This window comes from Pogona vitticeps, chromosome 3 (assembly GCF_051106095.1).
Source record: "Pogona vitticeps strain Pit_001003342236 chromosome 3, PviZW2.1, whole genome shotgun sequence".
Classification (NCBI taxonomy): domain Eukaryota; kingdom Metazoa; phylum Chordata; class Lepidosauria; order Squamata; family Agamidae; genus Pogona; species Pogona vitticeps.
In genome coordinates, this window is record NC_135785.1 from 229302609 (window position 1) to 229327498 (window position 24890).

Sequence of the window (24890 nt, forward strand, 5' to 3'; positions counted from 1 at the left end):
GGAATAAAATGAAACACAGAATTCACAAGTAAAGCATTCAAATCATGTATTGGCTTTAAGAGACAAATTACATTTGTGAAGTAATTTATGATCTATGAATGTAAACAATCCCACAGGAGGGAAAGCAGATAACCAGACCAGAGCAAAACAGAGCGGGGAAGGGGGCTGGTGGTATCGTGAAGACCAGCTGTGAGCAGGAACAGGAATAAAACGTATCAAAAAACCCAAGAAAAAGATTGCACCAGTAGAATACAAAAACCCATTGATCCATCCTTGGCCAGAGCCAAGCAAAGCACAACTGTCAAAGCATTTATGAAATCCCTGTCTTGGCAGCCCCAGATTTAAGGTAATGAAGTCTCCATTAACATCTCATGGAACCTAGTCCATTGGCTGCCAAGGGGATGTGTTCCAAGGGAAGACTAGACTGGGATGAAGCAGGATCTTTCACATTACATTTTCTTTCTGCTATTTCTTAAATTCTATTCTATATATTACACAATTCCATTTCTTAATTTAAAATATTTTTTACTAAGTTCTGGTGGATATTTTTAATTTTAAATTATGAGTTGATTTTTTTTTGTTTAATGGGATGGTAATAAAAGTTAGGGGGGAATGTTAAGAGTTTCTTAAACAAAAAATGCTATTAAAAAGTGGGAATTACTAGCCTAGTCCATTTAAGTGGAGAACTTATTCTCTTTTCTGTCATTCGTTTGGTGATAATTTCAGGATAACAGGCCTTAGAGTTTCATAAATTTACAAAATAAATCAATTATTCCTGATTTTTGCAAGAACTGAGTTAGGGTACAACCAGGAGGGCATTTAGCTAGATATTTGGTTTGCTGCAGAGATGAGCTGGTTTGCTCCTTTTTCTGGTGATCAGATGGTGCAATCCCTGGACTGAACCAGCCCATCCCCAGTGTTTCTACCTGCACCTTTCTGAGTCCCTATCAGGGAAATACTGTATCAGATTACCATCTTTGACAGGAGCTTATGACAACCACATGGCCCTAATGCACATGTGTCAAACTCAAGGCCCACAGGCCGTATCTGGCCCGCTAGCCCGTTTCATGTGGCCCTCGCAGTGTTGCCTGCTACTGTGCAGTATAAAATACACAGGCATTTACTCCGTCACCCATAATGCTCCACAAGGATGCTGGGAATCCACCTTCTAATCCCAGCATTCTAAGCAGTGAAGAGTCAAAAAGTGATAATTGAATGCGGAGGATTATATTTAATATGATATAGATACATTTATATAGCATTACAGATACAACCAGCCCTGGGGGCAACCATAATGCCAATGTGGCCCAAGAAGAAAGTGAGTTTTATACCTCTGCCCTTATGTGTTTGACTTTTAGATTGCAGAATATCTGGATCAAAAGACTAGGTAAGGGCTCTTCTCCCTTTACTTCCAAGGCCAAACAATTTTTTAATAGTACTGTATTTCTTAATTGTATCCCACCTTTCCTACAAGGACCTTATGTCCCTTTGTTACATTTGAGACAGGAGTATGCATCATTCTACTATTCATCAGCTAATGCTATTTCCTTTCTGTGCTTTGAATGGGGCACAGAGAGACACTTGAATTTTCTGGCAGCTTCCTCCATGTGCAAGAGACTCAACTGAGAGTGGGAATATTTTGCTAGCTAAGAAACGTTCCACATAATTTAGAAAATGTCTTTATTCAGTTACATCAATACAAGTTCTAAACTCCAAATTTTCAAAAACTGTAACATGCAGTATTCTTTTTAAAAAATCAACATTATAAAATTCATATTACACCAACTATGTTTACAATAAGTAACACTTTAATTTGTCCTCACAGTTATCAATTTTGTACCCATATTGCCTTTTTGCACAATGGTAATAACATTTTGTGGACACAAATATATCATCAACAAAATTCTTACAACTCCTTTCATGTAGACCATCCTGTATATGTGTGCAGTTCCCTTAAAGAGACAGAAGCTTCACTGCTGAATTCAGTAAGAACAACAGTAGAGCTTATGGCTCTGAAGATTTTACACAAGACTCAATCCATTTATCTGTACTGAATGGGCTAGCGTTGCCAATATACCACATTGTCACTATCAAATTTAATGAAGGGCAAAATTTAAAATGTTCTGTCCTAAACCTGTTTATTGAAAAGCAAAATCCATTGATTTAAACAAAATACAGTATCTGGTTTAGCCAAAATATCTTACACGAAGAAGCAAATGATAGAAGCAGCCTGAACTGGAGTGCTAGAAAGCACACCAATGGACACATAAGGATACTAGGACCCTGTATCTGCAGGGGATCAGTTTCAAATCCAGCCGCGAATGCTGAAAAATACAGATTATAGCGAACGCTATTTTAATAGTAAACGCTAAACATAGCATAGTTTCTGACCCCCTCTTGGGGCCAATTCTGGTAACTTCATCTTTAGAAATACATACTGTAGTTCTAGAATGTTTCTTCTAAAATTTTTAAGATTTTCAGACTGGATAAATGAATCAGCAGATATTGAAGCCATGGATATAAGGGTCCTACTATACAATGATAAGGCTGCTTACAGGAAAATTAAGTAAATCATCTCTTACATTTAATGCAGTATTTTAAAATGTTTTCCAGAGTGTGGCAAGTGAAATAATTATAAAAATAGTGAGGTGGAATATGAGAATGAAGTAAACCATGAATTGCACCACCACTGTGAAAGTAAAAGAACTTCACTGGTCCTTTCATCAACTCCACAGAAAGAAGAAGGGTACCAGATTCCCCTTCTATAAGAAAACCACAAACAAAGACATTATGAGACTACACTCACAAGAGATTCCCTTTATATCCATGAGTCTAGGCTGAGAGCCAGTGTGTTGTAGCAAACAAGAATGCCAGGAGACCTGGCTTTAAATCCTTGTTCAACCATAGAACCCTACTGGGGCTGGTAATGGTAAACCAGTCCCTTAACATCTCAAGTACTTTGAAAATCTTAGAAGGCTTGCTATAAATTGGAATTAGATTTGACAGCATATAATAATACTAATTTGTAATGTTGGATTTAGTCCACCAACAGCAGTTAATCAACACTGTGAAAAAAAAGTTACTTCCTCTTGCTGTTCCTTTGTAATTCCTCCTATGGCTTTCCACAACATACGTCAACAGCATCCACAGATTTATCTTAGGATAGGAACTGATAGCTTAAATGTAATTGTTAACACCATATAGAAGAAAGCACTGAATCAATGGGAATGCAGTAAGCAAACAGATACATTTCATTGATTATTTAATTCATTGGTAAATTTAGTCTAGCTTAACACTGGACTTAGTCCAGTAAATTTAACTTAAGTTTCAGAAAAATAGACAATAGGACATATTGTATATGTATCAAAAACACATACCCGCCTGTCTCTCACTGACTCTCCCAACAACCAACCATGTTTTAAGAATCAAGTGAAAATTCCAAGTGAATCAACAAACTATTATGTTGTTAATTTGAACAATTTCATAACTTTACTCTTACCCAGGGCAAAACTTTGCCTCCTGGCTTATTGTATACAATGCTACAAGCTTTCTTGAATATATACAAACAATTTACATATCACTCTGCAGAAGCTAACCAAAGCCTCCTAACTAGTGTTGTTCTATGCAAGCAACGAATATCAAATAGTTTAAACAGATTGATATGGAAACACTGAGAAAAGGTATACGTACCTTATATTTTATGTTGCACATATGTTCAGCTATTAAAAGCATGTTTGCTGTTACATGCTCACATGAAAGTATTAGCAAAACAAAATCTTACATTAAATTATATGAATTTTAACAGAAGTGTCATTGTGCATATGATTTTTCTGGTTCTGTTACCTCAGGTAAACACTTGGAAACTTCTATGAAAATGTGGTATTCCTCTGGAATAAGCTCTATTATGGTACCTATGAATCATGTTTTCTTGCCCAGGATGTATTCCAATATCATGTTGCATCCATATCTTGAAAGGTGCTTCACAATAATACATCACACCAGAAAAACAATTCCTGCACAATCCTGTGAATTCCTTTTAATTTCACAGGCCAGTGTACTGTTAGATAGTACGTGCAGAAGGGTCTGTTTTCTGCAAGCCGGAAATTGATGAGGTTAATTTAGAGCAGCTGTCCCCAACCTTTTGGGGATCATGGACCAGCTGCAGGGGTGGGCTCTGTGCATGGGGGGTATCCCTGCACGAGTGCAACAAGCCCGTGTGAGCATGACACGCCCCCCCCCACATGAGCACAACATGGCCACCGTGCGGGTGGGCGGGGGCAGAGATATGTCTCCACGGCCCAGTTCTGGCAAGCTGTAGTATGCAACTCTCTAAGCCTCAAAATGTGGAATATTTTAAGTCCTACTGATTTCTGCGGGAATGGAAAATACTGTATCAAGCCAGCCAGAAGGCAGATTATCTTAATCCCTTTATTTGCCCTCAAAAGACTCAAATATTTCTCATTTTAAAATTGTTCATTTTAAAAAACTAAAATCTGCATTAAGTCCCATTAACCTTTGCCCTTTGCACTGAAAGGTATTCTTCTATTCAAATTAATGGGGCCTAAGTAACTATATCCAAATCATTCCCTTGAGTGTTTAGGCCTCTTTTGTTGTATCCCAGAATAGGCCTTTAGTCAATCATGTTTCTACATAATATACTTAAGCAGTCTGGTGCTACTTTTATGTACAGTGATTCATTTCATATTCAGGACTGGAAATGGACTATAATCAAGCCAAAGAAAGCAATGCCAGTATAATCAAAGCAGTTTAAAAAAAGGGAAAAAATAATTGCTGCAATACCAAAACACACAGTGGGTAATATTGAATAAAGGCAGCTGTGATAAGGATGTGAGACCCTTAAGTAGATCTTCAATTAAGCCCTTTTATATTCACTTTTGTTTTTCTAAGACCATAACATAAACCTTTCCATTTCAAAATACAATAGTGGTATACCTGAAGATTAAAGTTGAAGCTGTAGTGACAGCATGTGTACAAAATGCATCTTCACCTGATACAGCAAAATAATTTCTCTGTGGCAATCTTACACATAGAAAAATATGAAGTCTTTAGTGACAGTTTTCTTATAATAAACATTGAAAATACATATGACAGACTAGACTAATCAGATTGAAGAAGCTACTTGGATGAGTAGTGAAACGTTTCAACCTAACATGAAGGAAGTCCAGTTGCCATGACTCAACTTCCAGATAATGTCACCTGGGATGACTGAGAATCTTCACAGATATATTCACACATATGAGTGAAAATATCTGTGAAGATATATATTCACTACCTGAAGAAATTAATGGGTTCCGAGTGGAGAAGATTGTTACAACTTGGAGCAGGACTTACAAGTAAGGGTTCATGACTGCAAGAAATCCCAAGGCTTCTGAACCATTGGAATGTAGTAGTGTCACTTGCCTAGCGGCCAATTATCCTTCAGCAGTAAAGCAAAATCCAACCATTGACCCGCATGTCTCACTGTTGGCAGGGAAGGAGATGAACCAACACAATGATCCGGCATTTAATTCAGCTTGTTTAGCTCAAGTCCCTGTTATGATACTACCAAGCAAGACTGACTTCCCACATCTCTGACCCTCTTTAGGGAAAATGTCTCTGAGCCACTGATTTTGGACTAACTTGCCAGAGGAGTACTGGCCTCATAAAAGGAGAATAAATCTGTTTGTGTGGTCCCTGGAATGTAGTGGAAGAGAATGATGTATCCTTCTCTCCAGTCCTTGAAATTGCCAAACAGGCTCTGCTGCATCATTGTAAAAACATTGTGTTTGTTCAAGGAAGTTGCATGGAATTCCATAGCCATGTTCGTAAAACAAGTTTTGTATATTGGTACCTCACTGTTGCTTAGAACCAGCCAATACAAACACAAACCCAGGACTAGCAAATAAAATATCCAAGGTGTGGCTTAGTACCTGAGTTTAAGTACACATTTCCAAAATGCTATTCAATAATTATTATCAACTATGAATTTCTTGTACTCCTATGCCCCTCAAATTATAAATACTGATTATTTTAATTTCTTCCCATAGTTTATTAGGATGAGAATTGCAATACAAGAGTACGTTTTGTCCTCCGGGAAAAATATAATTGTTTAGTTTAACTAAGGAAATAGGAAAAGTGGTCAGAAATTTCAACATTATATTTTGTAGAAATCAGTTGCTGTTCCAAGTTGCCTTAAAAAAATAGTGCAATTACATCCATCATAGTGAACCCTACCTGATACAGATTTAACATAGTGTCAGTCAAGGAACAGAAGATTAGCAAAACTGCAAGCTGATTGCTTGTAACAGTATAGGAACACATGCCTCCCTGCCCCCAGCCCCCAAAAATGTATTAAAAATGTGTATAAATAACAAAAAAGTTACTATGCTACACAGGAATGCTAACAGCAAGTGCTGGAAAGGAACAGTCACAGCCTGTCTGTTTTCCTTCTATTTCTTCATTCAAATTGCAAATTTCTTGTGCATGACCCATTTCATCTTGTGCTGATGCATGTACTTCTTGAGAGCCTAACACAGTGCTGAGTAAGACACCCTTGTCTTTTGAGGAAACAGCTGTATGAGGCCCACTGCCCTCTGTTCCACTGCTGCCATTTGTATTGTCATCAGCTCTATCTAACTGCTCAACCGATTTTAAATATTGCTGGAGAAGACTACTATCCTGCTCACTATTTAAGCTCTCCTTACTACAATCCCCATGGTGCAGCATGACCTCCATGTCTGAGGAGCATCCTGCAAGGAAATTCTCACATGGTTTGACTGTTTCCAAAGAATTCACTAGAGAGCTCTCATTTGCATTTGTCAAATGTCCTTCAGAGCCACGAGATTCATTAAGGCAATTTTGGTCAGTTACACAGGAATGGAAGCCCGAGTCAGGATATTCTGGCAAATATTTCTGGTGACAAGCTTCAGCAGCTGAAACTACCCAGGTGGAAATATCAACAGGAGAAGGTCCAGATGATTCCATTGGCTGTTTGGAGGGAACCAAAATGCTTGATGCAGGAGTATCATGTTGCCAGATATTACTCAGATGTGAGTTTACTGAAAGCTGCCACTCCTGGAAAGATCTGACCTGCAAACATCAAAACATATTGCATGTCCAGTGAAAGATGGGAAATACATAATACCTGTTGCCAAACATGGCTTCATACATTCCTGAAACATCCCTTCATCAAATCAAAACATACAACACAATATACATTTATCTTCTGTATTTCCTGGAAATATGTTTTTTAAAAAACAGCATGGACAAGATTTTTACCTGATTCCAAAGGAATCTGACAGCTTCCTCTTGCACCATCCTTTGAAGTTTCTCTTCATCTTTTTCTTTTCTTAATCTATAAATAGTAGACATATTTGAAAGATATAAAACTGCTACAAATCTATGCTAACATGTTTCCAACAGTATTTCTATTTGTTTCAGCAATGTTGGCATCCTCTGTTGATTTATAAAAGCAGATTTTTATAGAATTAATACTGTTTTAACGTTAGATCCCTTTTACCATGCACTAATGAATTTACTATTTATAACAATTGTAATAAAACTGAAGAAAAAAGGTGTATCTTCAAGAACAATGAAAATATAAACTTTTTATATGCGTATATTAAACATTAAAGCAATTGTTCTTCAGAGTAAAATGTAATTTTTTACATCTAAGAACTTCTGAGACTGATGAGCTTTTCCAGTTTTCTTTTGCCTTATTTATTTATTTATTTATTTATTTATTCATTCATTCATTCATTCATTCATTCATTCATACATACATACATACATACATACATACATACATACATACATACATACATACATACATACATACATACATACATACATACATACATACCCACCCCGCCTATATGGTCATTTCGACCACTCTAGGCGGCTTGCTCTGAATATCAAATTAGAGACAACACATTAGTTGAAATCCAGTAGTAAGTTGCAACTAGAGTAGGCCTATTTAAATCAGTGGGGATTTGGCAATTCAACTCCTCTGTAAGATCCACTGACTCAATGGGCCTACCTTAGTTGTGACTTACTACTGGATTTCAGCTATTAAAAGATGACTCCTTATGGTAGGAGAATACAACTGTATCTTGCAATTTGCCTAGCAGCAGTTACCAATTATGTAACCATTTATATTAAGCCTCCAACAGTACCAATGTAATTTCTATGCTGTTACCAGGAATTTAGGACTTTCTGGACTTCAAATCCCATAATTCTCCATTCTGGGAGTTCTACCAGACAGAGACACATCTAAATGTGGTTCATATGGGAGAAAAGCCTAAACTGGAAGACTTTCAGGCCTAGCAAGGGATAGTTCTTCCCAAGTTTCTTGCTTCTGACCCAATGCTAGGTGGGAGCTTTCCTTCTGAACATGAAGTTGTGTCCAGCTAGGCCTCAAAGCCTTCCAGTTCAGGCCTTTCTCCCAGGTGAGCCACATTTAGATGTCTGTAGGTTGTTTGTCTGTCTGTCAGCTAGAATTCAGGAAGATGAAGAATTATGGGATTTTAGTACATAAATCCAAAAATATAGTCCCTAGTTGTATCTTTCATTTTGAGAATGGCTGCAAACTTACTGTTTTACTTCTTCAGTTAAATGTATAATATGCTCCTGCATTCTGCTGAGTCTGATTTCATAGCGCACCTCCTTAGCTTTGGGGTGGTGCTTCCTCACATAAACCCCTCTCCAACAGGCTTGAAGCTTGGTAGCTGCTCTGTTCATTTCTTCAAGAATGTCCCCCTTTTGCATTAAAGTTACAGATGCACAAGGGGACAGTTCTACAGATTTGGCAAGGGAAACTGTTTTAAATAACTTCTCTTCAGAGGTACATGATTGCTTCAAATCATCACACTCCACATGTCTTTCAGAAGGTGCTTGACAGTCGCTGTGGCCAGCAGGATGATTGACAATACTTGCTGATAAACTGGAAGTGGATGAAGTACTTCTCTCCTGATCTTTCTTTTGCATTTCTACAACACCTGCTGATTTGATGGCACCTTCTCCAAGAACTAAAGTATTATCTTGGTCTTCGTCATGTTGTTTAGTACAGTCCGAGTTAGCATTTCCCATACCATCCACATCAATGCCAATTTCATGAAGCCTCAGTTCCCCAATAGTAGGAGACATTGGAGAGAGCCCTGAAGCAACTGGCATAAATGTAGATTCTGAGGACAGAAGGCTACTGTTTAACTTGTCTTCATCAGTCTGTATATCATCCAGATAAAGATCCTTAGAAGTACTTCTTTCAGCTTGTTTTGGGGCTGGGCAAATTGCATATGAATGGTCATCAATGGAATTTGCTGAAACCCAAGTGTTCTTTTTGATAACAGGCCCTGAAAAGGTGAATGAAACAAAACTAGATTGTTGGTATATTTTGCCAAAGATTCAGTAAGCTGGGGATAACCAGTTATGGCCTACTAGCTGATTTTCATAAGCCATAAGCCTTAGCCATCACAGTCAATGGTGAAGGACGATACGAAATGCAGTCGAAAAACATCAAGAGACCCACAGTTTCTCACATCAGCAACAGTCAGTAATAACAGAGAACACAAACCACAATCCTCACATATATAGGAAAAAGGGATGCCTAGAGCACATTTTTGAGCCCCCATCCTGCAACCCCTTCCCTTCATAATGTCTGGTCATTACTTTCAATGGAGACAAGCCTACTGACTGGATCCATTACAATGCAGACTGTGCGATATCAGTCTGAAGTTTGGCAGCAACAAGGAGCACAGGAAAGGGATAATCAGCTGGGCCTTAGGGTGGTTCTTTCCTGTGCAAATGGGCTATGAATCATACTACCAAACCTGTTCCCAGTATCCCATCACAATCCAGCATGCAGGCCATGGCTAAGTCCTAAATTTGATTAAATGACTGGGATGACCAATAGGTTTAGCTCCATCTCAGCTGTATCTCCAAACAACCCCTTTTAATTTTCTCCCACATGACTGAATGCTTGCCATTTATTCCTAAAGAGAAAAGCAAAGTTCTACAATTAGGCTGTGAATATCTTTCATGTTAAATACTAGCCAACCTGGCCCTCCCTGACAGAGCTACTGGGGGGAGGGGGGCAATGTGTCTGTGCACCGATTTTACCAGTGTCCCTGCCTGTTACAAGTGTACCACACCTGACCCTGCATATACAGAGAATAAACCTGAATATGATTTCATTGTTAAAAGCTTATTAACATTAACCAATTAAAAACATCCTTCTGAAGTGTTCTAGTCTAGTGCATTTAAAGTGCCTTTCTCAGTCATCTTTGCAGGTATTCCAGAAGGCAGGTTAATAACGCAACTCCTACACAGGGGATAAACCTAGAAGACAGTGGTTTGTCAATTGCTGTGTTCACAGATGAGCTGGGCATGAAACCAGTCATTACCAATTCACGCTCTCAGCCTCTACACCACATACACTCTTGAGATCTGCAAAGACAAATACTACCAAGGAAACCCTGCCCAGTATAATTTGGGCCAAGACAAGTATAGACAAATTACCAGCAAATGTCAAAAGAACTACTGGTACTAATAAGAACAATTACAGTAAAACAACAAATAAAAAATGCTGGCCATCTTGTATTCAATGAGCAGAAAAATATATTCTGCAAAATTTCTATTTATTGGATAAAGGAAGAGGAATCCATTTCAGCGGAAATGCTGTTATTTTGTCAGGTAGAAGAGTGACAACTCCTACACTTGCTCTAATGAAGCATTTGGCTACAGTAGTACTGAGAGTCTTATGCCTTGCCTAGTTATATAGCTTATTCATATAATAGAACAAGCTATCAGCAGGATGTCTCAGTCTTTATAAACCTTCATGTTTCCCCTTTTTATCTCTCCTGAAAGTTTTTGTTCCCACATCCATGTTATATAGCTACAGTTTTTCTCTCTCTCCCAAGCTCAGGCATTCCATTCTAACACCTAGTCAACAGGAATATTTCATTGCTAGCTAAATGTACAATGGACCACATTAAGAGTAGAAGTACAAAAAGCACAGTAAATACAATTATTACCATTCTCACTCATTCTCTGTGGCCGGTGGACAGGGCTGTTTGGCTCACTAGTAGCAGGGTGCACTTTATTCTGAGATGACGGTACAGGTGATTCATCAATTTGGCTTTGGTACATCAGTTGTCTCTGATGCAACCTGAAGACAAAAATTAGAGACTGGCTTTGTTTTGTTAATGTAACACACTGGAGCACAGCGGCTCTGATAACCAGCAGATTATGCGTTGTGTGTTTTCTTGTAGCTAATTTAGCAAATATGGGAATAAGGCATTCTCTAAACCACCCTTCTCTGTGGGTGGCAACTAGTCTGAAACTGACAAGTTATTTCCCCCCCTTCTTTTAACACCAAAAACATTTTAAAAATTGAAAATATCAGAAACGTGGTCTCTCTCTCTTTCCTCATCCATCCACCTAGTCAGGCAGCCTCTCCTTTCCTTCAGTCACCCACTGACCCAACTCAGTGGTCTCTTTATTCCATTTAAGTGTTCCATTTTTCTTTATTCAACTCAGGTGCTCTTTCTCCTTCTGTGCCCACTCATGATTTTCTCTTTCTTCTAGAACCTCTTCTTTTTCCTTCTGTTGTTTTCCCTTCCTACAGTGTTATTCCTTTCACTTGTTCTTTTCCTCCTCCACAGTCAATGCCCTCTGCTCATTTTTCCTTATCATACTCAAGAGAAGGATCCTTCCTCACATTTTGAAGAATTTGCTCAAAATATTGTTTCATTCTCCTGTATCCCTGTCTTAAGAACATAAGAGCCCTGCTGGATCAGGCCAAGGACCCATCTAGTCCAGCTTCCTGTATCTCACAGTGGCCCCATGAAATGCCTCTGGGAGCACATGAGACAGATACCTACACAATTTCACATATTGATAGTCCCCCTTCCTATGTGTATCAAACTTCAAATGTCTAGGATACAGGTAAGAGAGTCATACTGAAGACAGACCAACATACACAGATTATCTTCGGTTAGAGTCTGTACTCAATTATGATAAAATATAGTACTCTCACCTTTGCTTATGTAGTATTTTTTCCAGTTTGGCATCTTCAGCAGTTTGGAGCCCAAACATAGTAGTAAGAGGACAAACACTGGCCAGATACTGTACCAACTGAATGTGCTGGCCTGGTCGAAAGGATCGTCCTTTGCCCTGACTGTAAAGCCATTCTGCTTTCAAGCTACAAGAAAAAAAAGGGTACTACCATAATCTTGACCAGAAATTTTAGTTATGTTTAATTTGCTGTTTCAGTTCTGTCAGATTCATTGGCCCATTATCTAATTTTTTTTACCTTTCTTTCTGTGAAATCACATAGCCGTCTAGGACTTTAAGACTGAGACACCAGCTGACAATATATGGCCGATAATCAAACCCTGGGATGGAAGGCGTGGCCATCACACAGGGATTGTTCATAATTGATAACTGCTCCAGCTCAGGAAGGGAAGCCAAGGAAGAAATCTGAAAGATTACAAAACAACTGATTCATCATATAAATCTTAAATTCAAATATCCCACAGAATGTTATTTGCTTTGCCAAAATACTTGCTTACTAATATTGATTATTCATATAATTGCAGAACCCATAGTTGCTCTGAGTCATCAGCTACTTTGTGTAGTTTGCCATACTGTTTGAGACAGGAGTTGGAAACCTTAGCAGGGCAAGGAATCAATTTTCTGCTCCCAGGATCTTCCAGGAGTCACAAAGACCATCAGAAGTATGGAAAAGACAAAACCAGAAACAGGTACAAGTCCACTTCTAGTTTTGAAGCATGGGTATTTTGAAGTGTTAAGTGTTGCACAGTTTCCGGGACTGGCAGTTCACCATTTCTGCCAAGAAAACCATGGCCATGGAACTGTTGGAGGCTGCAGATAATGTTTTACTATGTAAGGCTTCAGTTTGCACTTCCCCACTTTAGCAATACAGGTAGTAAACTAAAACAAGTATAATCAAGAGAATAAAAAACCAAGCCATATGAAGAAAGAAGGAAGGAACTGGGCATGTTTAGTCCTAGGAAAAGAAGGGAGATATGATAGCACTCTTCAAATACTTTAAAGATTGTCCTAGAGAGGAGGGGAAAGGTCTGTTCTCGATCATCCCAGAGTGTAGGGCACATAATAACGGGCTCAAGTTACAGGAAGCCAGAATTTGGTTGAATACCAGGAAAAACTTCCTAACTGTATGACAAAGTAATCAATTACCTCGGGAGGTAGCAAAGGCATTCAAGAGAATATTAGGCAACCATCTCTCAGATCTACTTTGATTTGGATTCCTGTATTGAGCAGGGGGCTGGGATTGATGGCCTTATGGGCCCCTTCCAATGGCATTATTCTGTGATTCTATGGTTCTAAAAGTTCAGTAAATAAAATGTAACCAAACACACACACACAACAGAATTGCAAGTAAAGCAAATTACTTACTATTGTTGAGAAATGATATTCTTACCTCATTCAAGTCTCTGATTTCATTTTCTGCCAATGACAGGATAGCCAGACTCTGAGGTAAACAAGTAGGTACTGTACGCAATGACGTTATGATATTTCCATGAAACAGTAGAGTCTTATGGGATAGCAGAAAGGAAGGAAATGTTATAGGTAGAGATTTGTTTTCATATTTATAAATCACTCTAAACATCTCAGAAAACACACTTTTTCTTCTTGTTAAAAGCATTGTTTGAACTAAGAAAGAACTAAAGCTATAACTGAATTAGATTATATTGCTACTCATGTCACTACTTCCACCAACAAAACTGGAGAAGGGAAACTCTCTTACATTGCATCCCTCCATCCTTCCTATCTATTTTTCAAGAATAGAGTGAAACATTGCATTCTACCCAGAAAACTTGATACAACTGATATCAATACTTCCTTTCCACTTAAAATAAACAAACAACATAATAATGGAAAGTTACAACCTACACATTTTCTTTGGTTTCAGTTGGTGTTCTGTGTGGCCCTTTGTAGCTGCTTCTGCATCTTCCCCCTGCCCCAAGTTGTCTTTCAACAAGGAAAACAATCAAATTGACAATAACTGAACAGTGTTCACCTTTAGAGAGGATAGCTTGGAGATATCCCCTATTTGGGATATATTGTTGTCTGACAAATCAAGATGTTGAAGAGATATACAGGTATTGATCTGGTCTATAGTCTGCAAGAAAACAAATTATAGTGATGTTACGAAAAACTTCATAAATTATGCACGTTTTTCTGAAAGAACCACTTACAGAACAAGGCTGCATCACCTACAGAATTTGCTTCCAAGTTTGATGCCATCTTGAACTAACACAGAACTACTACACTAGAGGCTGAATATAATGCTGTTGAATTTGTTGTCCTTCAATCTGCCACTACAGCAACAGCAAAACACCTACCTTGAACAAATTAGATTTAAAATTAGATGCATGGAATTACATAGCTTATTGCAAAGGAACACTCGTATAGTGGTCATATAGACCAGATGGGCGGGATATAAATCAAATCAAATCAAATAAAATCAAATAAATAAATAAATAAATATATTTGACCTTGATAAACCTAGTGAAGGGCTTCTTTTGATGTTACTTCTGTGCATACAGATTTTGGCAGCACACCAGTAGAATGCAGAGTAGATCTCATGGGTTACAATGTGCCCCCTGGCTTCTAGATGTTGCCCACCTCTGATTTAAAGCAAGAGTTGCCTTAACTACGGTTCAGTTCCTCTGAAATGGACATTGGTTGTGAAATAATTCTGTACAGAGCAAAAATCTTCTTGGCTACAGCTGCAACCTGAGATCAAGGGTCAAAGCCAGCTACAAAAGAAGCCCCTCCTCAGACTACAAACCTGTATTTTCAAAGGGAATAATACACCATTAAGTATAGGTTAAACTTCCATTTCCACACCGTCTATTTTACTGATTAGGGCTGTTTCTGTCTTACCTGATTAAGCCTCAGTCTTATCAACCAGCCCAGTGTCACTTTGCATCCTGCACTGCATTACCTACTTTTGCATTTACTGTCATATGGATATTAAATTGCATTTTCCCTTTTCAATCAGGGAAGCCTGGACCTAGCAAAAGAATGTCCTTAGCTCTGAACTTGCTAGATTGGCATGTTTTTGAAAAAGAGAATCTTACCTTCAAATTATTTCCTGCTAGGTTTAGCCATTCTAAATGCACAAGATCCTTCAATCCCTCTATGCAGCCAATACTGTTATGAGGCAAGTTTAATACCCGGAGCTGAGTCAGCTTTGCTACACCCATCATCCTGACGAGTCGATTATTGGCAACTGATAACTATGAAGTAAGAAAAGAAAAAGGGTCTAATTTTGCTGCAATGGTGATGTAGACGTTTGATTTCATCTGTCAGACAAATCAAGATTTTTTTTCTGCATTCTGAGAAACAAAATTCATGGCTTAGTGAATGACATTAAGGAATCAGTTCACAGTACTAATACATACAAAGGTGGAAAATCAGATGGGGAGACCCTTCTCTCAGTTCCATCACCTTCTCAGGATCATTTGGTGAGGCTACAAGAGAGGGCCTCCTCAGTGGCTGCTCTAAGGCTTTGGAATACACTGCCTGGAGAAGCTAAGTTGGCCTACTCTCTCTGATATTTTTTTTGTTACCTTCCATTTCTGGCATACTTTTGAGCAGTAAATTCTCAGGGATGCTGGTTTTTAACTTACAGATATTTAAATGTTTTTGAATTGCTTTTAAACTTGATTTAAAAAATCTTAATATTTCTTACTTTTTTAAAAAAAAATGATATTTATACCATGTTTTTAAAATCTATTGTGAGCTACCTTGGGTCCCCATTGGGGAGAAAGGAGACACAAAAAAAAAACCCAAACAAACCATTCCATTTCAAAATGTAAATACATTCTCATCAAACACAGCTTCAGGGAGACTTATGTCCAAAATTAAACACAATAAAAGTCATAAAAGCAGAAAAAAGCCAGTAAAATCAATCAATAACATTAAAATTTGTAATACATGTAGTCAAAATGCATAATTGTTTTAATAGCTGAGATTCTTTTTGTCTTTTTTGTTTTGTTCATCAGTTAAAACTAAAAAAACAAATTTTACTTATTGGTTGTAAGAATAATGGTAGCACCAGGAACACATGAACAGATATAAAGTTCAACTGCATGGTCACCACTCAAGAAGAATCTCTCCCTCTTAGCCACCTGACTAACACAGAGGTGTATATAGTTCAAGTAGAATTAGGTAGTTCTTTCAAATACCTGGGTTCAAAGCCATTTAAATGTTAACACCAGCATTTTAAGCTGACCCAAAAATGTATTAGCATGGCATGCTTTCTGCAGTTCGTGATATGGCTGTTGAAATTTCCAAACACTCTTAAAATACAGTCCAGTATTTATATAACACAAAACTGAGTATATAACACAATTCCCCTTTTATAGATATTTTCAACAATCAAAGTAGTCTTCAGATTATCGCTTTGTTATATGAGACTGAAGTCATTGCTATATGAATTGGCATTGATAGGATATAAAAATGACAGGGATCCCAAGCACTGTAACAACAGGAAATTTAGAGAACCCTATAGGCAGGGAATTATGGATGCATAGCATCCATACTTCCAGATGACATAATGATTCTTCTGGCATTTTAAGAATGAACAAGTTCCATTCTGCATAGGTTTCCATGAAGTGCAGCCCACTCATTCAGATATGCAAGATTTGTTTATGTTTAAGGCGCCATAAGACTCTTGGTAGTTTTTCTGAAACATTTACATTCTTGAAACTTTCCAGATAAGATACTCTTGTCAAATCCAGAAAAACCTCAGAAATCCCTTTTCTATGGTAGAAAGGGAATAACAATCCGAAAAAGTAGTGCAGTGGGACACACATAAAACTAGCTGTGTGCATTTCACATGTGGCCAGTGTGATTCCTTTCTCTCTTCTACCACACCCTTTACTATCCTTCTTGCTCCATTTCCAGTGGGCTACAATAATTTCCAACAGATATCTGAAATGATTGCTTGCAGAGTGATTTTAGTTTCAGATCAAAGGGCCACAGGTTGCCTTCTGTGTACTGTATGTAGTTTACTGTGCAGGGACTAACATTGGTATATGCAGATTATATTCAGCTGATATACATTTTTTGATAAATTTAAAGATATTTTACAGATTATAGCTTTGTGGTGCTGATGCTGTTCCTCATCCTTATGCAAGAATTTGCATGGGGCTGCACTAAAAACAACAATGGATTTATTCAAATAGATGTGTGCCACAAAAGTATGGATTCCAAAATGTTTCATTAAGTGTGTGGTTTGCCAAAATGCAGAGAAAAAGAAAGTTACGAAACAGTGGGAATTAAGCATTTACTTAGAAATCATTTTAATAACTATGAAGCAACCATAAATTAAAAACCAAGGCATCCTTGTATTGTAGCACATTTGGTGACTAACCTGCATCAGATTCTTGCAGTTCTCCAGGTGCTCCAGTTTAATTAACTGGTTTTTATCCAGAATCAAAGTATGCACATCTGCATCACAGGAGAAAGTTGATCCCAATTTTTGCAACCCTTGACCTGATAAATTAACTATTGAACCTGTGAAAATACATGATAAATGAGAAGTTACAAGAGGACAAATATAGCAAAAGTATTTAATCTAAGAGAATGCCAGTTAACTTGGGATAAGATTTAATTGCCCACACTGAGTGACACTTTCAGTAATGTCATGCTTAATTAAAAAGAAACAGTCTGCTTTGCCAGCAAGAATAAAGCATTGCCAGTCCCAAGATGACTACCTTGAACATTCTAAATAACCAGTAGACATCCCCTCCCATCAAATTTGACGACTTAAATGGTTAGTTTGTTGATTGCTTGCTTCATTCTTCTGGCTCTTTTTCTGGAATTTTTATCAGATTGATGGCTAAGGACATCACATTTTTCACATGCTCAGATGCACTGCCTTAGCATTATTATTTTAAATACATAGTGTTCTGTTACTTAACCTGAACACTAAAAGCAGAAATAAAACAGTTATAATGTAATTGAAAATCATTAGCCTCCGCAAATTCATTTCAACAGGATCTCTTCCACATGCTAGCCAAACCCTAATATAGAATCTTTTCAAATACTGACACAAAACTACAGATTAATAAAAGCACCCCCAAACCATTGTCTTCCTGTATATATATGGCCTACCGCACCTGCCATTAGGCATCCACTTTATGTACTGTACTTATATATTCAAAACCAGCTGTAGAATAAGCAAGGTCTGGAAACCAAATTATTTCCTTTTTCTCAAGAGTAAATGGTCGTATCAAGGACACACACAGCTTTCTATCTTCAAATTTGCCCAGTACTGTACAGTGTAAACGCATTACACCCGTTCCCTCAAAACAAAGGGAAAGAACCAGGACGTGCCGCACGGCCCTCTGGGATTTATAGTCCAAACCTTAAAAACACTTGAGGAATCAATCCATATCCGATGCCAGGGTGACTACAACTCCCAAAAGCCACCGCGAAAGTCCTTTATAACAGAAGATAACTGTCTGAACGCCCCTCTTTGAGTTCCCCCCAATTTTTCCTCGTTACCCGCCCTGGGAAAGTAAGACCTACTGCAAGTCCCTTCCGTATCTTCCCCACCGCTTATGGCGGGCTTCTCTTGCTCCGTCTTCCTCGCGGAGGCCGCCGCCGCCGCCGCCATACTTCCCGCTTGCTCGCAACGCTAGGCAACCGCGCGGGCCCTGGACGCTGATTGGAGGGTTAGACTCCGTCAGAGCGAAAATGGTTTTCAGCGCCTTTCGACGAAGTCGTGCCTCTTTTCGGGCGCCTGGGCATCAAGAATATCGTTTTTTGCACATATTAGGAATAACCGAGGAGTCAGCGGCTTCTTCTTCTTCTTTTATTTTTTTTAAGCGCAGCACCTCCCGTCAGGCCGTAGGCACCGTGCCTTTTTCCCATCCTGCCCCGCGCCAGTATACAAGCCGGTTTCCCATGATCCTCTCTTCCTTTTCGTCGCTGGAGTTGCCGGCGAGGGAGCTCCCGCTGCCGCCATCATGAAGTGAGTGAGGGCCGGGGCCGGGGGCCCGAATCCGAGGTCATCCGTGGGTCTGGCCGGGCGGGGTGGGTGGGCCCGGGCTGCCCTCGCCTCGCTCATCGCCTCTTCTTTCTCGCGCCCCTTTTCTTTCGCTGCAGGGTCGAGTTGTGTAGCTTCAGCGGGTACAAGATCTACCCGGGCCATGGCCGACGGTATGCGCGGACGGACGGCAAGGTAAGGCTCTGAGAAGGAAGGCCCCGGAGCTGCGGATCGCTGGCGGGCCTCCCGCCTTCGAGGGAGTCGCCGAGCCGGCCACGTCCCAAGAGCTCCGCGGCGCGGCGGGCCTTTTACAGCCCTAGAGGCGGGCGTGGGGCTCGAACACTGCAATGTAACCGCCGACCTAAGCGGTGCTTTAACTCCAGCGTCTGACGTGCCCTGGCAGGAAAGATGGGAATTCAGAATTACAGGTTTTGTTAGTAAACTAAACTTGAGGCTTCTCGTTCCTTTTGTTATATGGGATGTTTTGGACAGGCAGAGTTTAGATCTGTCACCTCAATCCATGTATACAAGTTGGAAGAAAGGAAAGCATGGCTAAAATACAAGAAGGAACTTCTGGATCTTTATGAGCTGTTCCATGAGATTGGGTTGCTGTTGTGAGGTCCTTAGGTGTTGTGATTCCAGCCCACCTGGTTTTCAGGCTTGGGTCTCCTAAATATGGTTGAACTTGAGGCGCTGAGAAACTACGGCCAGCGTGGCAGATGGTTGTGTATTCTGGGAATTGTGGGTCAACATGAGCTGGAGAGCCTAATTTAATAAGTGCTTGCTCATTAATGTGTGGTTTCTCTTCTGGTGATGATGTTTAATGGCAAAGTGGGACCAACAGGTCTGTGTGTGACTTCCTTCTGCAAATGGAATTGTTAACAGATAATACTGTACTACTGTACCATGGCTTGGATTTCAGGAATAATACAAGGTAACCCCATGTAATGCATTTCTGTTTTCTCAGTAGAGCTGAGACAACACTGGTGGCTTTGAAGAGTACTGTATTCAGTTAGGTCTTGGTCCAACCCTCTAGACCACTGGTTCTTAACCTTGGGTTACTCAGGAGTCTTGGACTGCAACTCCCAGAAGCCTTCACCACCAGCTGTCCTGATTGGGGTTTCTGGGAGTTGCAGTTCAAAACTCCTGAGTAACCGAAGGTTAAGAACCACTGCTCTAGACCATTGTTCTCCAGCCTGGTAGTCATGACCCCCAAGGATGTCATGAAGTGTTTTCTAGGCCAGGTGTGTGTGTCACAGGTTGCCTTATATATATTGCAGCCCTTGTTAAATAATTTCGTTATTGACCTTTCACAGTCAGTCATTAAATTTAGTGTGTATGTATGAGATACAGGCCTTTTGGGGGAGGAAGAAGTCTCTGCATTCTTACCCCATTAAAATGTCTTTTTTGGCAAATATGTGAAGGTGTCTCTGGTTACTTAGCTATTATAAAACTGAGTTACAACTGGAAAAAGGTTGGGAACCACTGCTCTAGGATGAGTTGTGACCTATGAATTGTGCTGATGGCAGTTCACATATTGTGACACAGTAGCTGTAAGATAATACTGTAAGTAAATAGTATAAGTACAGTACAGTAAAACTAATAATAATATGTCTGGTAAATAACACTAAAGTGATTTAATTTTCCAGGTTTTCCAGTTTTTGAATGCAAAATGTGAGTCTGCATTTCTCTCCAAGAGAAACCCCCGTCAGATCAACTGGACTGTTCTGTATCGACGGAAGCACAAGAAAGGACAGTCTGTAAGTATGTTGTGATTTGTATGTTGAGTTTCTGAAACTGAAAGTGATCAGGAATGTTTAGATAAACCATTGTTCTAAGCAAGTCTGTTAGGGAGGTAACCCCAACTGAATTTCATGTGCATAGAATTCTATTTCAAAATACCCTGTTTTCCCGAAAATAAGCCTAACCTGAAAATAAGCCCTAGTATGATTTTTCAGGATGCTCATAATATAAACCCTACCTCAAAAATAAGCCCTGTTGTTGTTTAGTCGTTAAGTCATGCCCAACTGTTTGTGACCCCATGGACCAAAGCACGCCAGGCCCTTCTGTCTTCCACTGCCTCCCGGGGTTTGGTTAAAAAAAAAAAACCCTAGTTAAGTGAAACCCTGCTCTCCTCCATTGTGCAACAACCAGAAGATGACATGACTGTATTTAAATAAATGTAGATTGTTGTTCATGGGAAAAAATCCCCTGAAAATACGTCTTAATGCTTTTTTAGGAGCAAAAACTAATATATGACCCTGTCTTATTTTTGGGGAAATACAGTATGATCATACCAATGAAAGGAGCAACTTATTTGTAATTTACTCCTTAAATGTTTCCTGAGTTGATTTGTATGGTCCAGTATGTTTAGCGGGTCATACCGTGTTTTCCTGAAAATAAGACAAGATCTTATATTAATTTTTGCTCCAAAAATGCATTAGAGATTATTTTCAGGGGATGTTTTTTTTTTATGTACAATATTCTACATTGTGTACAATAATCTACAGCCGCCTAGAGTGGTTGCAAGACCAGATAGGCGGGATATAAATAGAATAAATAAATTCAGACAGTCATGTCATCTACTGGTTGCTGCACAATGGTGGCGGGCAGGGTTTCACTTAACTGGGACTTATTTTTGGGGTAGGGCTTATGTTACAAGCATCCTGAAAAATCCCACTAGGGCTTATTTTCAGGTTACTTTTGGGGAGACAGGGTAGTGTTTGTGCCTGTGTTTGGAGGCTCTCACAGTTCCTTTGTTGTTAAAAAAGAAATACAATCTGTCCCCTGTCCAGCTCCCTGATTTTGCTGGTTTCGGAACTCCCTCTTTGCCTCGGCCTGCTGGACAAGTGTCTTTTTAAAAATGGGCAAGGCCATGCTGCACCATCTGCCTCCAGGCTGTACGCTCAGATGTCAACGTTTCCCATCTGTTGAGGTTCATTCCTAAGGCCTTCGGAATGCTTGCAGATATCCTTGGATCGCAGCTGTGATCTCCTTCTGGGGTGCTTTCCCTGCACTAATTCTCCATACAGGAGATATTTTGAAATCCGACCATCGGCCATTTTCACAACATGCCCGAGACATAGACATCACTGTTTCAGTAATGTATGCATGCTAAAAATTCCAGCTCATTCTAGGACTACAGTACTCTATTTGGAACTTTGTCCTGCAGTCGATTAATTGAAGCATAAAGCTGGGTCTTAGGGATTGGAAGTCCTTTAAAATGTTTTGGTGTGTAGACATACGCTCTCTTGTTTGTAAAACCTTTAAAGGAAGAGTGGACAATATGGACCTCCCAGCTACCATGACTGGATTTTTGAAAAAAGACCGTTGACTCTCGTAAAACTGCCTCTCATTTTAAAGAACTGCATAGGTATTCTTGAGAGCCTTTCAAATAGGCACTTAGTGTGTCTTCTTTGTGCCGCAGCATTTTAGATTTTTTTAAAAAAATACTACTTCTTTCATTGTTCAGGAAGAGGTGCAAAAGAAACGTACACGCCGTGCTGTCAAGGGCCATAGAGCAATCACAGGTGCCTCTTTGGCTGAAATAATGGCCAAGAGAAATCAGAAGCCTGAAGTGCGAAAGGCCCAAAGGGAGCAGGCCATTAGGTGAGTAATTATTAATAGCATTATCTTTGTGTTGTTTATGTTCACTTTGTTTTGTGATTATTGGTTAAATGTGAAATTGTGGCCTTTTACTGTGCATTTGTAATACTGGAGTAAGGTCCACAAATTTTACCTGGACTTGATAAAATTACTGCCATGACCCTCCCTGTTCCCAGGTATGCCACTGGCTTCAACACACCTGCAGCACTTCTCAACATGCAGTTGCTCGACTAGTTAAATCTGTCATCACAGAGTCATGCATTTTGTAGATCATCTGAGTGAATGAATTTAGTATCAGTGCAGGGCTGTCCCTAGGTCAAGAGATCAGGAAGACTGAATCTTCTAATGCTTGATAGAAAGGGTATGGAATAGACTCCATGGGAAGCAGGTTTGTGAATTCTTTGTTCAGTCAGACTTTGTAAGTTGATGCATTGTACTAGAAGCCTTGCACACTATATTGTTTCAGGGCTGACATATTCTTGAATGCTTTTATTTCAGTCTTCATCCATTCAAAATATTTTTACTCTGCCTTTCTTCCCCAAAGGACCCAAAGATTGATAATTGCTCTGTCAACTAGTTTTAGGAAAAGTGGGCTGTAAAAAGTAACATGCAGCCTCTGCTTGGAACCATTCATTAGAATAATTAATGTCAGAGTAATTAATGTCAGAATAATTAATGTCAGACTTGGTTGCCTATGCAAACCACATGAAAGAAATTAGGGAAGGATACGTAGAGGTGCTCCATTTTTACACAAAGAGGTCAGATTTCTGAAAGGTGAGGTAGCCTTCTAAGATCAAAATCCAGCCTTAGTCTCTCCTGGAAAATGCTACCGTGTTGCAATCCCAGTTGTTCCAAGTGATAAGATTCCATGACAATATGAATAATTTGATTGCTGGTTATCCAGTCACTGTCACTTCAATTTCAAACCCTGTCTTGTGAAAGAGATATCTGAGTCTTAACTCTCAACTGTCTATGGTGTTGATCACCATCTCCTATGGGTTCACCAATGGTACCAGACTAGCATGGGAGAAGAACCTGGCAACATTTTATGTTGCTTACTGATGTTCTTTTACCGCCCCGTGTATAATTACAGTATACTAGTTTGTTCAGTATACGTGTTTCCATTTACAAAAGTGCAATAAAATACTTTATATAATGTTGAAAGCTGTGACTTCATTTTCATACAAAGAAAACTGGGTGGCTGTTCTTTCCAGACTGCCAGCAGGCAATTCTAGTTTGTGACTGCATATTCGTTGAACACCAGAAAATAGAATGATACACTCAGCTGAGAAAAAGTTTATTTCCCAGCATTTTGCTCCCTGTGCTTATTTTCTGTATGTTGAAGAAAATCCAGAACATCACTGTCTATCTTTTCATTGTAATTAACAGAGCTGCCAAGGAAGCAAAGAAGGCCAAACAAGCAACAAAGAAAGCTGTACCTTCCACAACAAAGGTAATCTATGCTCTCCATAGATTGATGGAAATGTAGGACATATGACAGTCTTTCATTTTTATGATAATTCTTTTCTAAAAAAATGCAGAACACGTAGTTTTCAGTTTGGCTATAGGGTTCATAATTCATATCAATTCAGAGTTCATACATTGCCATATGCCTATTGAGCTCTGCTTTTGTTCTCAGCTGCAGCCACTCACCTGGGAAAATATACCCTTCTGGGCTACAGTAAGCTTTAAAATACTGAGATATTGTGAAAGTTGTACAGGTCTGTTTGGTTAATTCAAGTGGTGTAAATAAGAAGTAATATGGAATAATCTGTGTAGTCATTAAAACACTTTAATGAGGAAGAATGAAGGGGCTTTCTTTTTGCTACTCAGTCTGATGTAAAGGACCTTTGAAAAGTCCTTTTCATGTTTTCAGAACATTTGTCGTAGTTCACAATGACAACTTCACCATAGATAATGTATTTTCATTTTTTCATTCTTGGTTTTTTTTTCTCCTTTATTTGCAGGCACCTACCAAGGCTGCCCCAAAGCAAAAAATTGTCAAGCCTGTGAAAGTTTCTGCTCCTCGTGTTGGTGGAAAACGCTAACAATGTTGTATTTTGGTTACATTAAATAAACAATTCACTTCTAACTTGAATGTCTCCATACAGTGATTATGTGCCGTTTTCATAGTTTAAAGAGTAATTTCAATTTGTAGATACATTTTATTGGCATGATAGTGATTTAAAAAGAGCAAGGTGGCAGTGTGAGCAGTTGGCAAAACAATGTTCAGCTA

General features: G+C 39.1%; 2 protein-coding genes across 4 annotated transcripts; one reads left to right on the top strand and one right to left on the bottom strand.

Moving 5' to 3' along the window:
- Positions 1-1666: 1666 nt before the first annotated feature.
- On the bottom strand, positions 1667-18818 carry CEP97 (centrosomal protein 97). Of its 3 annotated transcripts, none has more exons than XM_020784988.3 (11): positions 18616-18818; positions 17429-17571; positions 15129-15287; positions 14063-14164; positions 13463-13576; positions 12311-12477; positions 12035-12199; positions 11031-11164; positions 8594-9350; positions 7279-7354; positions 1667-7089 (listed from the first exon to the last, which is right to left on the bottom strand). In XM_020784988.3, exons 1-11 carry the CDS (start codon positions 18674-18676, stop codon positions 6388-6390), a joined length of 2580 nt encoding a protein of 859 aa, XP_020640647.3. In that variant the 5' UTR covers positions 18677-18818; the 3' UTR covers positions 1667-6387. The 3 variants fall into 3 exon arrangements, with proteins under 3 accessions (XP_020640647.3, XP_020640646.3, XP_020640648.3); XM_020784987.3 differs by having other exon boundaries at positions 18589-18818; XM_020784989.3 differs by lacking the exon at positions 18616-18818 and adding an exon at positions 18177-18386.
- Positions 18819-18898: 80 nt separating this feature from the next.
- Positions 18899-24746, top strand: RPL24 (ribosomal protein L24). Its single transcript, XM_020784990.3, has 6 exons — positions 18899-19033; positions 19168-19243; positions 20698-20808; positions 22521-22657; positions 24044-24107; positions 24622-24746. Exons 1-6 carry the CDS (start codon positions 19029-19031, stop codon positions 24700-24702), a joined length of 474 nt encoding a protein of 157 aa, XP_020640649.1. The 5' UTR covers positions 18899-19028; the 3' UTR covers positions 24703-24746.
- Positions 24747-24890: the final 144 nt, after the last annotated feature.